The sequence below is a fragment of the Fringilla coelebs genome, assembly GCF_963513975.1.
Source record: "Fringilla coelebs genome assembly, chromosome: 14".
Lineage (NCBI taxonomy): Eukaryota > Metazoa > Chordata > Aves > Passeriformes > Fringillidae > Fringilla > Fringilla coelebs.
In genome coordinates, this window is record NC_140040.1 from 13,488,075 (window position 1) to 13,500,371 (window position 12,297).

At 39.0% G+C, this 12,297-nt stretch overlaps 1 protein-coding gene across 3 annotated transcripts in view; it reads right to left on the bottom strand.

Moving 5' to 3' along the window:
* Positions 1 to 349: 349 nt before the first annotated feature.
* The window catches only part of PHKB (phosphorylase kinase regulatory subunit beta), a 68,903-nt gene continuing 56,955 nt past the window's right edge, over positions 350 to 12,297 (bottom strand). For all 3 annotated transcript variants that reach the window (XM_084215294.1, XM_084215295.1, XM_084215296.1), the window contains exons 26-31: positions 11,188 to 11,390; positions 8,958 to 9,092; positions 5,447 to 5,576; positions 4,946 to 5,053; positions 3,522 to 3,662; positions 350 to 1,276 (exon numbers count right to left, since the gene is read on the bottom strand). In XM_084215294.1, the coding sequence (XP_084071420.1) occupies positions 1,139 to 1,276; positions 3,522 to 3,662; positions 4,946 to 5,053; positions 5,447 to 5,576; positions 8,958 to 9,092; positions 11,188 to 11,390 (855 nt within the window). In that variant the 3' untranslated portion in view covers positions 350 to 1,138. The remainder of the gene's footprint in view (positions 1,277 to 3,521; positions 3,663 to 4,945; positions 5,054 to 5,446; positions 5,577 to 8,957; positions 9,093 to 11,187; positions 11,391 to 12,297) is intronic.

Below are 12,297 nucleotides of genomic sequence, written 5' to 3' on the forward strand. Positions count from 1 at the left end.
TGGCACTCCACTCTGCTTGCCCAGGGAAATGTTACAGCGGGGCAGCAGCAGGACAGGGCACCTGCCTGTGACAGCAGTGTGCCAACAGCTCCTTCACAGCTGAGCTGCAGCTCCTCACCATCAGGTTCATTAGCAAACTGTCTAAGGATCTGTTCTAAAGTGTGTTCTGTGCTGCTAAAAGTGGCACTTCAGTGCTGCAAGGTGGTTCTAGTAGCAGGTCAAAGGCTGCCACTACAGTCAGCAGACGTTTCTTTGCATGGCACTTAGAGTATTTCTGACAGGTTTTTCTTTTTTACAAGCATTTGCTTTTTATTATTTTCACCAAAATAAAGCATATAGCATACAGTGTTTTCACACATTTAGAAGATAAATAATTGTATCTTGAATTCTTTAAAACCATGATAACATATGTAATACAAAGTTATTTCTTCATTGATTTTAATTTAAATACAGCTTGTTTGCCTTTAAAAAAAAACCCCAAACTTTTATTGTGTGTTACCATACATTTCCCTTGTTAACTTAGAGATGTTTAAATAACAACTGGGAAAATACAGTGATGTATTGCTAGAGATAAAAAGTTGCTCTATTAGGATGAAACCTGTATATCAAGTTACCAGCCTGTAAATTAAAAAACCCAACACATTAAATGAATGCTGTCACTTGAACTGATAAAGAAAACCTTCAGAGAATAACAAATACTTCACCTCCAATTTGATTGTAGAATAATAAGAAAATAATGCAGTTTTTGTATTTCCACACTGATTGGTATGCATATTAATTTATCTTCTACTTGTTTGCAATTATAAATAAATAGAGGTATAAAGACAAAATCTCATACTGCCGTTCCCTTGAATTTACCAGCTACAGTAGATGCATATTTTAAGATCATAAATACATTCCCATTCAACTTAATCAAATACCACAGGACTAACTTCTTGTGCTCAGTTTCGTGCTGCATAGCTGAGAAAGGAAAAAATCTGGTGGCACTTGGTATCTTTAATGGCACTTCTTTCAGCAAAGGACAGGATGCATTTGTGTCACTAGCCAGGGTTAACCTTCAAACCAGTCCCTTAGAATTGGCTTGAAAAACACATGGAGCGCTAAGTAAAGCAACAATTCCCGTGCTGTGTGCCAAGCTTTAGCTAATGGTGCAAGGATCATCATGGCTTGATTTCATTTCCCCTTCCAGCAGCAAAGTGATCACAGCCTTGCTCAAGTAGCTGCACGTTCCCTTTTTTCCAAGTGGGTGGGTGTTGTAGAATGCAGTCATGTCACTCTGCAGAGAGGGAACAGAGGCTGCCATTAGTGTGAATGTGGAAAGCAGCCACACACAGGGAAACGAGCAACATCAAATATGTTAAAAATGCAAATGTGGTTTTTGGACTCTGAAACCAGAGAATAATTCTGCTCAATTTTCAGAAATCTCCCATATGTACTTACCTGCATCTATTTCTTCACTGAGTTTTCCAGGACTGCACAGATACCACCTTCTTAACATTTTTTAAAATGTCATAGCTGTCAGAGAACAACTGCTCTCCTAAAACATGCAGCTGTGTCATGCCTGTGTGGTAGAATGGTGAGCCAGGGCCTTGGGTGTACATGAGGTGTAAACTGACTGAAGATTTATTCAGAAGGAAAAAATCCAAGATCCAAACCACAGGTAGCACATGAACTCATTCATTAATCAGATCACCAAAATAGGTGTCCTTCACTGAACACCTGTTTTTCACAGTTAGTGACATTAAAACACCTGCTTACTCTCAAATTATGTATTAGCTGCTCTAAAAAAGGTTTAATTCCTTAACTCAGGAAATTGGTTACTTTTATTAAATCAAGGGGACTGATTGTGTGGAGAAAATAATAAGCTTCTATAGGCTTAGGGTGTGTCTGAACTTACTGGAATAAATACTTTCGATATTTATTTACATGTTCACAGGGAATCAACAGTTCAATATATTTGCAAATCCATTTAAGGGAAGACAATAGTTCATACAAATCAGGAGATTTTAGCAGTGTCAGGAAACCTTGAGACAGCACCCTAAAAACAATCCCAGAGAGGATGACAGTTACTGCCAGCAGGCATCCTCCTGGGAATATGGGAGAGCCAGGTTCCAGAAAATTTTAATGCAAGGAGCTGAATTTCCAACAACAATCTTAACTATTACTCAGAACTCTGAACTGGGGGCTCTTTCTAGGAGACAAAAAGGCATTATTCTAAGTAGGTCTGGGCTTGGAGAAAAAAAACCCATCACTTCAACTGAGGCTAGGGCAGCACCAGTAAAAACTGGGGTTTGCATGGAATTTCCCTTTCTGTTTGTAGCCATTGGGGATTTGCAGCTTGTCACAAAAGTCAGCAGCAAATTCCAGGTGCTGTTTGGAGCTGACACTTGAGAGCCATTTGTATGTATGGTGGTTTTGCTATGGCCACAGAGTCACTACCCTCCAACATGGACCAAAAGGATCATAATTTCCAGGAAATTGTGTTCTTTTCTAAACAAAGGTATTGTGCAAATTGGCACACTGCTGGGGCTGGCTATCTGGCTTGCTTTCAAATCTTAGTACAAAAAATCAGTGGCACAGGAGTGAACATTGAAACATTTGAAAGAGTTCTTAAGCAGCACATCCTTCCTCATCTTTTAAAGGAACTAAAAATTCAGCAAGAGGAAGGGCTGTTGCATGTCAATGGTATGAATCAATAGATTCTTCAGAGCTAGCACAGATAACTTCAAATATATGGTCCCAAATAAATTGCCAACTGGAGTGATGGAGTGAGGAGGATCATCCTCAGTCTCTCTGGGACTTGTCCCACTGTTCTGCTCTTATCTCCTCCTTCAACCAAGGCCAATAAACCTGGCTTTATTACAGAATTTCAGAGCTTTGAGGCACCAAAACTTGTAGTGAGACTATTCAGAGATCTTTAAAGCATAAAACCTATAATTCTAGTGAAAAAAATCTTAACAGCATTTATTCCTTTATTTATTGAATTTTAGCCAAACTTTTGTCAGTTCATGAATGCAAATCTAACAGAAAAATCAGTAACTAAGAACAGTTCTGTATCTCAAATTCTTACTTTAATACTGTCAATATGAATTCTTTGGTTATTAAAGTTTTCTTAGTCTCTGTGTTCATAAGATCCTAAGTTCACGCTTCCTCGCTGAGCTTTAGTTTCTTTTGTTATTTTTAATTCTTCTCTGTTCTAGTGCCCCTTCTTAATGAATCCTTTCCCCTTTGAGCAGGACTCTTCCAGCTCACTGAGAGTCCCATTTCAGAGCCATGGAACTCAGAGTATTCTCCTTACTGTAACATTTTGAATGTACAGCTCAGCAATAAAGTGCACCTCTTTCATCTCTGCTTATAGGCTCTTTGCAGACCTAGGCAGCACTTGGGTGTATTAATTTCTTATTTGTGTTCCATTCTGAACTTCTGTCAATTGCTTTTTACTCTGAACTGCACAGAATTAACATTTAGAAGTAACTTCAATAAGAATGGTAAATTCAGTAAGACAGCAATATTTTACTCACTTGATTTTCAGCTCCCTTTGGACTACTGTGATCTTTCTGAAAGTCGTGAAATGCTTCTTGTACCACCTTGTCCAAGTCCACTTTGTCCTGGAACTCTAGCTCAGGATTTCTCTCCAAAATAACAGATATAACCATCAGCAACTAGAAGGCAGAAAAAGATTGTAAGACTTTAAATTTCATTTTTTAAAATTCAAGTTACATAATAGCACTACTAGTAATTGCATATCCCTCTTTCAAGCAGGAAGCTATTTAATAATGGCACAGGTAATAGTGCACAGATAATAGAATCCTGACTTTGATAAAAGAATCACTGAAAAGCAGGCTTTTATGAAAGGTTACAATTGCTGGTGACTGCCTAGGTAAGGGCATGGTGTAAATGATTGACATTAACATCCAACTTGGCTGGGAGCCAGGGAAGTGATTTTCCATTTTATTCAGTTCACTCTGTGGCTGCACAAATCCTGTGGAGAGAGTGAAAGGCAGCAAACACCGAACCTCAGCACTTGGTGTTCTGAGGCACAATCACAGATGCTAAAATTCTGCTATGACAAAGTTTATCAAAACCAAAGAGAACAGCCAGCAGTAAAGCCTCAGTTCATCAGAACTGACGTTACTTGCATCTGAAAAAGGTTTAAAATAGGAAGGTGAACATGATAAGTGTCCTGTTGTAACATCTGCAGGTAAGCAGTGGAGTCTGCACTGGTCACCTTGGCTTTGGTAATTTTGTTATCTGTTAGCAAAAGCTGGGGGTGTTCCAGCAAGCAGCCTGAGCAGGAGCTGTGAGGCAGAATTTGGAGGGGTTGGATGTTCCTGGGGAGGAGCACTGACAAGCACCAGGGGCACAGACTTGGGGGCTGGCAGTGAATGCTGCTGACAGCACAGATCCAGGTACCAACAGTGCAGCTGCTCCTGATCTGTTCTAAATGCAAACATTGTGGGCAGCAGGGGGAAGGATTCAAACAGCCTCTTGCTTTCCTGGGAGGATGAGGAACACAAGGAAATGGGAAGGTGGCTGATTCAGTAGTGTAAAGCTACTCACTAGGCAGCCTCAGCAAAAAGGGAAAGAAGATTTATTCAGAGGGCAAGCTGGTTATTTTAGATCAGTTTTCCTTAGATCTAGGAAAAGGCCTAGGCTGAGGTCTTGAAGGAAAGCTACTCTGCAATTATTAGATTTTTACCTCCTCTGACCTAATTGTATTGCTAGTGTCATTAATATTTGCTGAAGGGGAAGAACATAATGAACTCGCTCAGTTCATGTAACAGGAACCTGTTTAATCATAAAAACCTATGGAGAAACCTCTGAAGCAAGTGTTTATATGGAAAATGCTATTTCTTCAAATATATGAGTCTAGGTTACTTTTTTTGTTTTAGGCTGTAACATACTAATGCACAGTATAAAATGTCATGAATTATTGGCCACAGACCTCCACGATGATCTGCCTGTATTGTGGCTGGTCAATGTTCTGCAGCATATCTTCAACTAGCAGGGAAAAGTTCATTTCATACATCGTCATATCCGACAAGGTTGGTTGCTGAAAAACAAATCATACTTTTATTAAAAGACCACATGCATTAAATCAAACCCACCCCCAGGCAGAGCCTACTTGCTTGTTGAACAAATAATATTCAACTAAGAAATAATAACCTTTTTGTAGGATCAAAAAGGGAGCAGATTTCAGAGTTCATGACTTGGAAAGAATCTTCTACACTTACAGTTTTATAAAAGTGCTTTAATAGAAATTATTTGCTTTCATTCTATTCTAATTGTATTTTACTCCAAACAAAATAGAAAACTTGAATTTTTTTTCCCAATTAACAAGTTACTCTAAGTAAAACACGATGATATAAATAGCCATTAATGATAAGGTATTTCACCTTTACTGGTCAGGTGGAACAGCAGTACCTGAGCCTGTCTGTGGGATTACCTGGGGCAGGAACCTCCCTGCCACGATGAGGCCGTTGGGGGTTCTCTCCAGGATCTGCCACACGCGATCGTAGAACCCTGCAGGAGTTCTGTTCAGGGAGCCATCCAGCTGCCTCCTGTTCAGCCAGCTCCTGTGGGCACAGGACAGGAGGGGACAGCTCAGCACAGCTGGCACTCACAGCCCTGGCAGCCAGGCAGGTGAGCAGTACAGGCACCTCTGCTGCACACACAGCACAGGCTGTGCTCTCTGCTGAGGGGCACCTGAAGCAAACACAGGGGCTCAGCGTGCAGAGAGCACATGGTCACCCCTGGGGGTATCTGTGCTTTATGGAGCTGCAGAAGAGGCAGCAGCTCTGAAATTTACCCAGTGCAGGCCAGTAACAGTAGCAGATCAAATTCATCAGGTCTAATCATATAAGAAAAATGCATTTCAGTAGAATTGTTGAAGGCAGGGATTTTTCCTGATGGTCTGTAGAAAACAAGTGGCCTGCAAATTTAGAAAATTCAACAGAATGGTTTTGTAAAACTAAGGCTTTGAGCAAACTGAGTCACATTCTTCATGAATCACAAATCCTGTTTGCCTTCAGAAGTATACCAGCTTTTTTCTTTTTTACTTAAAGCCATTGAATATGGAATTTAATTTTCCTATTTTTTCTTCTCAGTGTTCCTGTAGGAATGGGGCTTTAGCTCAAAATGTTTAAAACACCAGCAGTGGAACTTGAAGAAGTGGCATCCATTGGTATGAATTAATTGCTGGATTCACCAGGTAGATTTAAGTCTTGTGTGGCTGTCCTGAATGTATTTGACAGAGAAGACTTCCTCAAGTTACCTAGTCCTTAGCTGCTTTTTGAATTTTAAGTAGAAAAATCAAACACATACATTATTTTTTTAGAAAAACTACAATTAAATTACTGCTTTGCAACATGCCTTATGCCTTTCTGTATTTCTAAGACCTGGTTCTGGTAGGCTGCTTGAAAATTAAAAAAAAAGGGAAATTCTCTAGTCAACTTGAACAATGTTGTTTTGCAGACCTTTCTCAGCCTAGATCAAATTAATTCAGCACTAATAAGTTTGGGGGTTTAGTTTTGCTCCATAAGTACTGGTAGATTAACATGAAATGCTTAGAATAAAAACACTTGTCTATAAAATTAGCTGTTCCTGCAGACACCAGTGTGCTGGGTGAAATTGCTAAAATATCTTGCATTAAAAAACTCTTAAACACTGGAGAAATGGTGAGAATTCCTTCTGAGATAAAATCAGTAAAGAATACACTAATTCTGACAACTGCATGCATGGTTTTACACTTAAATTTCTTAGTGTAGCTGAATCCCAGCTACACCAAAAGACAAAGCAGGCAGAGTGTTGGTTTGGGTTTTTTCTGTGTTTTGTTTTTTGGGGTTTTTGTTTGTTTGTTTGTTTGGGTTTTTTTTAAGAATAAAAGGGAAAAAATTATCACTAGGTGGTGCATTTTCTGAGCAGGTTTGAGCTCTGGGTAATTGGGATACACTTTCTGAGAACAAAGGAGATGTTTAAAGTTAACCCTATAAAGTCAGGGCTAAGCCAACATGCAATGTGGGCTCTTTTCCTGTATAACTGTATTGGATAAACTTGGCAAGGTAAGAAAAAATTTCTCATAAGTCACTTCTCAATTAAACACTAAACTACCAAAAAGTCGTGTCTACTATGGCAGCTTCATCTTATTCTCTGTACAGCTCTGTCCTTAGATTAGGATAAGAAAACTTCCATAAAAGCAAAAAGACCAGTGGTGTGGTAAAAATAACAAGTTGTTTTCTTAATAAAAAAAAACAGTATTTGAAGATGTCAAAAATGCTCTGACCCACCTACATTAACAGGGTCAGGAAGAGAGTCTTGCAAACTGAATGAGCAAGGTGAGTTTCACAATTGTTTGGACCATTAAAAGAACAAGGTTCCATTTAAAAAGAGTTTCTTGCAATCTTGTGACCTACATAAATAGATTTAAAAGTGTAATCTGTGGAGTCTGTGCTTGCAAAAATGTCTTCTATGAAAACTTGGAGAGAAGTTAGTTGTGGAGAGACTGTTAGGGAGGTAAATAGACCATTAGCCCTTTCTGTATGACAGATTAATTGGCACTGAGCTATGGTATCACATTACCAGAGATTTTTTTTATAATAACATCACAAGAGTAGGAAAAGCTGTCCTTAAAAAGAAAATAAAAAGGAGGGAAAAAAAAAAAAAGGAGTATTCTGTATTTCCTGGCAGGAAGAAAACTTTTAAAAACAAGTCACTAATGGGCAAGGAAAAACGAGTTAGCAATACTGTACAGGAAGAAGTTAGAAAAGAAGTTAGAAGATTGAAAGATTTGAGGGGTATGCTGGTGAGTTTTTATACTCAGGTTACCCAAAAAAGAAATCCTCAGAAAGTCAAGCCAAATGCCCTTCAGTGACCTACCCATCCTGTGTTCCAGGCATCAAAAGCAGCAGCTGCTGTGGCAATGCAATAAAATCTCTGACAAAAGGTGGTGCTTGAATTCCTTACTGAGATTGACCAAGTGCTTCCTAAAGAGCATTAATATTGAATGGAAAATGCTGCACAGGGCTTGTTCTGCTGTGCTTTCACAGGACAATGGCAGCACCAGCATGAGCAGAGACAGGAGCTGAACAACGAGAACTGCTCAGCACAGGCAAGGCTCTGAAAAGCATCTGGGAGAAACAGAACAGAGCCAGTGGGACTGAGAGAAGAGGCAGTGACTGAAGGAACTCTTTTCTCAGGGATTACAGATTGGGGAAAAACACAGGTGTGTTTTGAATGAAGCAGGAACAGAAACAGCAGGATGTGTGGTGTAATTCCTCTTTGTTGAGAGGAAAAGCCCATCACACATTCAGTCAAGGACTATGGAAATCATCAGCAATATTATGTGCCAAAGTTTAACTTAACTAGAAATAAAACCAAGAGGAAGAGTTTTGACTTCACTCTGATCAATGAAGTTAAGTGGAAATATTGCAATTTTAACTTTTGTCTTGCATACTTGGTATCACAGTGAATGTTCTTTTTGGCAGCTGGTTGCAGCTTGGAGAAAAGAGTCCAACTTTCAGGCAGTACCACTGTCTTTTAAGAATTCTAGAGAACATCTGCTCTTACTCATAATAACCTAGAAGAAAGCAGGCACTGAACAGCAGATAAACTGTTCCTACAAGTCACTTAAGTAGAGGTATTGGGTAATTTTTGGCTTCTTTCCACTCATCAAAGAGTGTAACAGTTCATATTATAGCAGACAGATCTCTTTTCTGTGACAGTAAAGAGATTTCCACAAAGATAAAGCTGAAAAGGGAATATGCAATAGTAAAGAAACAATTCTATAACCTGGGCCCATGTGAAAGAATGAAAAAGTGCATTTTTGCTATCTTCCCTTAAAAAATTACAGATGATTATAGATGCCTGGTGATTTCAGGTGCCCACAAAGCAGTTCAGGAATGAAATGTACTTGAACATCTCTGAATGCAATCAGGGGCCCCAGTCCCGCCCCTCGTTACCTGCCCGGCTGCTGAGGCTGCAGAATGTCCAGCAGGAGCTGCTTCACCTCACTGGGGGACATCTGGTACAAGTCCTTGGCTGGCATATCCCCAGCTCTGATCTTCAGTTCGTACTTCATAGCATGGATAATCCATCTACATAAGGGGAGGAATAGATTTAGTCATTAAATACAAAGTTTTCAAATAGGAAAAATTAGTCTAATAAAACAGCTCATAAGAATTCCACACAATCCTGCTATTTGGCTGTCAGGATATGCATAAAATATCAGACAAATACTCTCCTACTCTTCCTGTTTGATTGGAACATGATACAAGCTGAAAGGGATAATGCAATTAAGAAATGTGTTATGGACTGTGTTTTCCTTAGAGAAGATTGATTGGACTACATTCCCTGTATTCCATGTTCATTAAGACCAACATTTACCTTCCTTTTGATGTTAAAATTCCTACTCAGAATTATGCTCTGCCTATATATGCATTTTGCTGATGAGTTTTAAAAAGCCATAAAATTTACAATATTTTACATTTACGAAGACTTCAGGGCTTATTTCTAGTTTTAGCCTTTGAAATTCATTTTTGCAGTCTATCACACTGTCTTTTTCTGCTCCTTTTTGGAAAAAAAAAATGATTCAATAAAAATACAGCAACAGTGAAGATTTTTAGCCTGAGGTATCAGAGGGGCAGAACTCGGCAAAGTGTTGAAGGAAAATGCTGAGTTTTATTGTGCACATTATGTAAAACCAGTGCTCCAGCCTCTGATACAAAATCAAAGATGAAATAAGGTACAGGTACATCAGAAGCCAGATAAGCACAGAACTCAGCCTCTTACCCTCTACACTGGTTCAGTTCCAGTAGCATTACTAACAAAAGGAAACTGAACTAGTTTTTCTTCAAATAGTCCATAACAGCTGATCAGGGCTTGGGTACATCAGAGCCTTTCTGTGTTTATCTGAAAAAGCAGTGAGAGATTCAGGCTGTCATCTCCACAGCCACGTTCTGTGGTCATTTCCCTGTTTAGCTAACCAGGTACAGAATGTTTCTGCTCACATAAGTCAAGTCACTCCTTTCTAGGGAGTTCTTAGTAAGTACACAGCATTTGGAGATGCCTGGCCAACTGATCCAGTGTTACTTTACATCTGAGGTTTCCAGGACCGTGCACTGGAGGAGGAAGATGCCAAGGAGTATTAGGGTCCATTACATTAGCAGAACATGCTACTTCCATTTAATTTAGCAGGTGATGAGTCCTTCTCTTGTTACTAAGGTTAACAACACAACTGGCTCAAGAATTCTTTCCCCACTCATGCCTCAAATGTGTCTGTGTGTGAGTCCCTTGCTGGTATTTTCTCTTTACAGTGGCCTGCAAGCCGCACCAAAGTCAAGAGTGGACCTTCTGCTGAGCTCTTCACTGATAAGAGGTGAATTCAAGTCAGTTGGCTGGGAGTTTTTACAGTAATAGGGCTGTCAGAAACTTGATCTATTTCAACATGAAACCCTGAAAACAAATCAATAACAAGACACTAAATCAAATCATTATCAAACTGGAACGGCATTTCTGTGAGAAGGTTAATTTTGCTCACTGGAGTGGGTGATAACACTGAAATAAAGGAAATTGAATCTCTAGCATTAACCTTGGAAGAAAGAAAAAAAAAATTGCAAAAAGAATTAGCTACAGAGAATAAGGAAGAGGAGGAAAGAGGAGTAACATGGATCTGTGGAGGAGACAGAAAAGCATTTAAGTGCAAAAGGATACTTCCAGTTAAATGTAATACAGGCAGTTTTTTGTTTTATGATGACTGGAATGTACTGTTAAAGAAGAAATATCAATCTTGTACGCTAGAAAAAAGGCTGCTGGTATCTACCTCCAGTGCTGAAATGCTTTTTTCCACTCTATGGAAAAAAACATGGAAGATGAAACACTTAAGTTGTGATTCTAAAGTGTGCTCACTGATTCAGTAAATCCTCAGTCAGTAGCACCTGGCCTCTTCAAAGAAGTGCTTATTCAAATGCCTGTCTCTTCCTCAATGTGAAAAAAATAATTAACTCCTGTGTGTAGCAAAGTAAATGCAGATACCATGGAATGTGACAACACTCCAGCAGAGCCTGTTTGTAGGTCATCTTGTCAAAGAACAAAAGGGAACAGGTGGGAGGTAAATGGTGTTTTAACCTCGATTCAAGTTTGTGGTTCTCTGAAGTCTACGTTCCCCTGCAATCCCAGAGGTACTTCACTGACCCAATCCGTATCTTCAGCATTCCACTGAAGAGTTCTGGGGAATTGGAGATGATCCAGCCAATGTGGATGACCAGTTCCTGCTGCACCACAGCTTCTCTTTCATCTTGCAGTCGGCATTTATCATAGATCATCTCCTTAATCACTGCGGGTGATAAGGGGTTAGAGATAACTGCTTCCTCCTGGCCAAAAGCTCCCAGCGTCACCTGTGGCACAGGGAAAACAATTCAGAGGATAGGGCAGCAAGAAAAGCACTGCAAAGCAATTCAGAAACTAAACTGCACCAACTTTGCTTTGCTTGTTAAAAATTTCACAATACAAGGGTAATTTTACGTCAATGGCTGATGCTTGTTAATGCTGTTAATTGGATGCTACTGAAGTAATAAACTTCACTAACAACCACAGTGAACATGGAATCTATTTTTCAAAATTAAAATAAAAACACAAGACCACTGCTTTATAATCAGGTTATAATCAGGACTGTACATTAGGTCTAGACAGTTATATAATTTCATACATTTCAACTTTAGAACTCAATTAAAATTCAGAATTAAATTTATAGTTTTGTTTTCTTATTTCTACTAGCATGCTAAAAGTTACAGCCTTAATTTTAAGAAAATATATTGCTGGTACCAGATTGTTTAACCACAAGAAAGGAATTTTATTAAAATTGTTTTGTTTTTAATCTACTGTCAGTAAGACAGCAACACTAGTTTTCCTGCTATAATAAAGATCAAGGAAGGGATGTTAGGTTAAAAAGTTGCCAATAGCCTCAAATTATGCTGCATGCAGGTGTAGCCTTCTCTACAGCTGAGCAGCGCCATAAGCACAAACCCAGACCTCAGTCTGGAGTAAGACAACAACATTGCATGTAAACAGGTATACACATCCACATGTTTAATACAAAAATACAGAAATACTCAATTTGTATTATTTAGAAGCAACTATTCATGAATTTAATTAAAAAATAATTGTGCTGGGGAAGAAAAATAATTTTCTCCATAGGAAAGGTAAAAACACAATTAAACTTTCTTTGAAACAAAACCCTGACAGACTTTTTGCTCAGCTGCAACCCACATGTTGTATTATGCTCAATCACACAGAGAATGATTT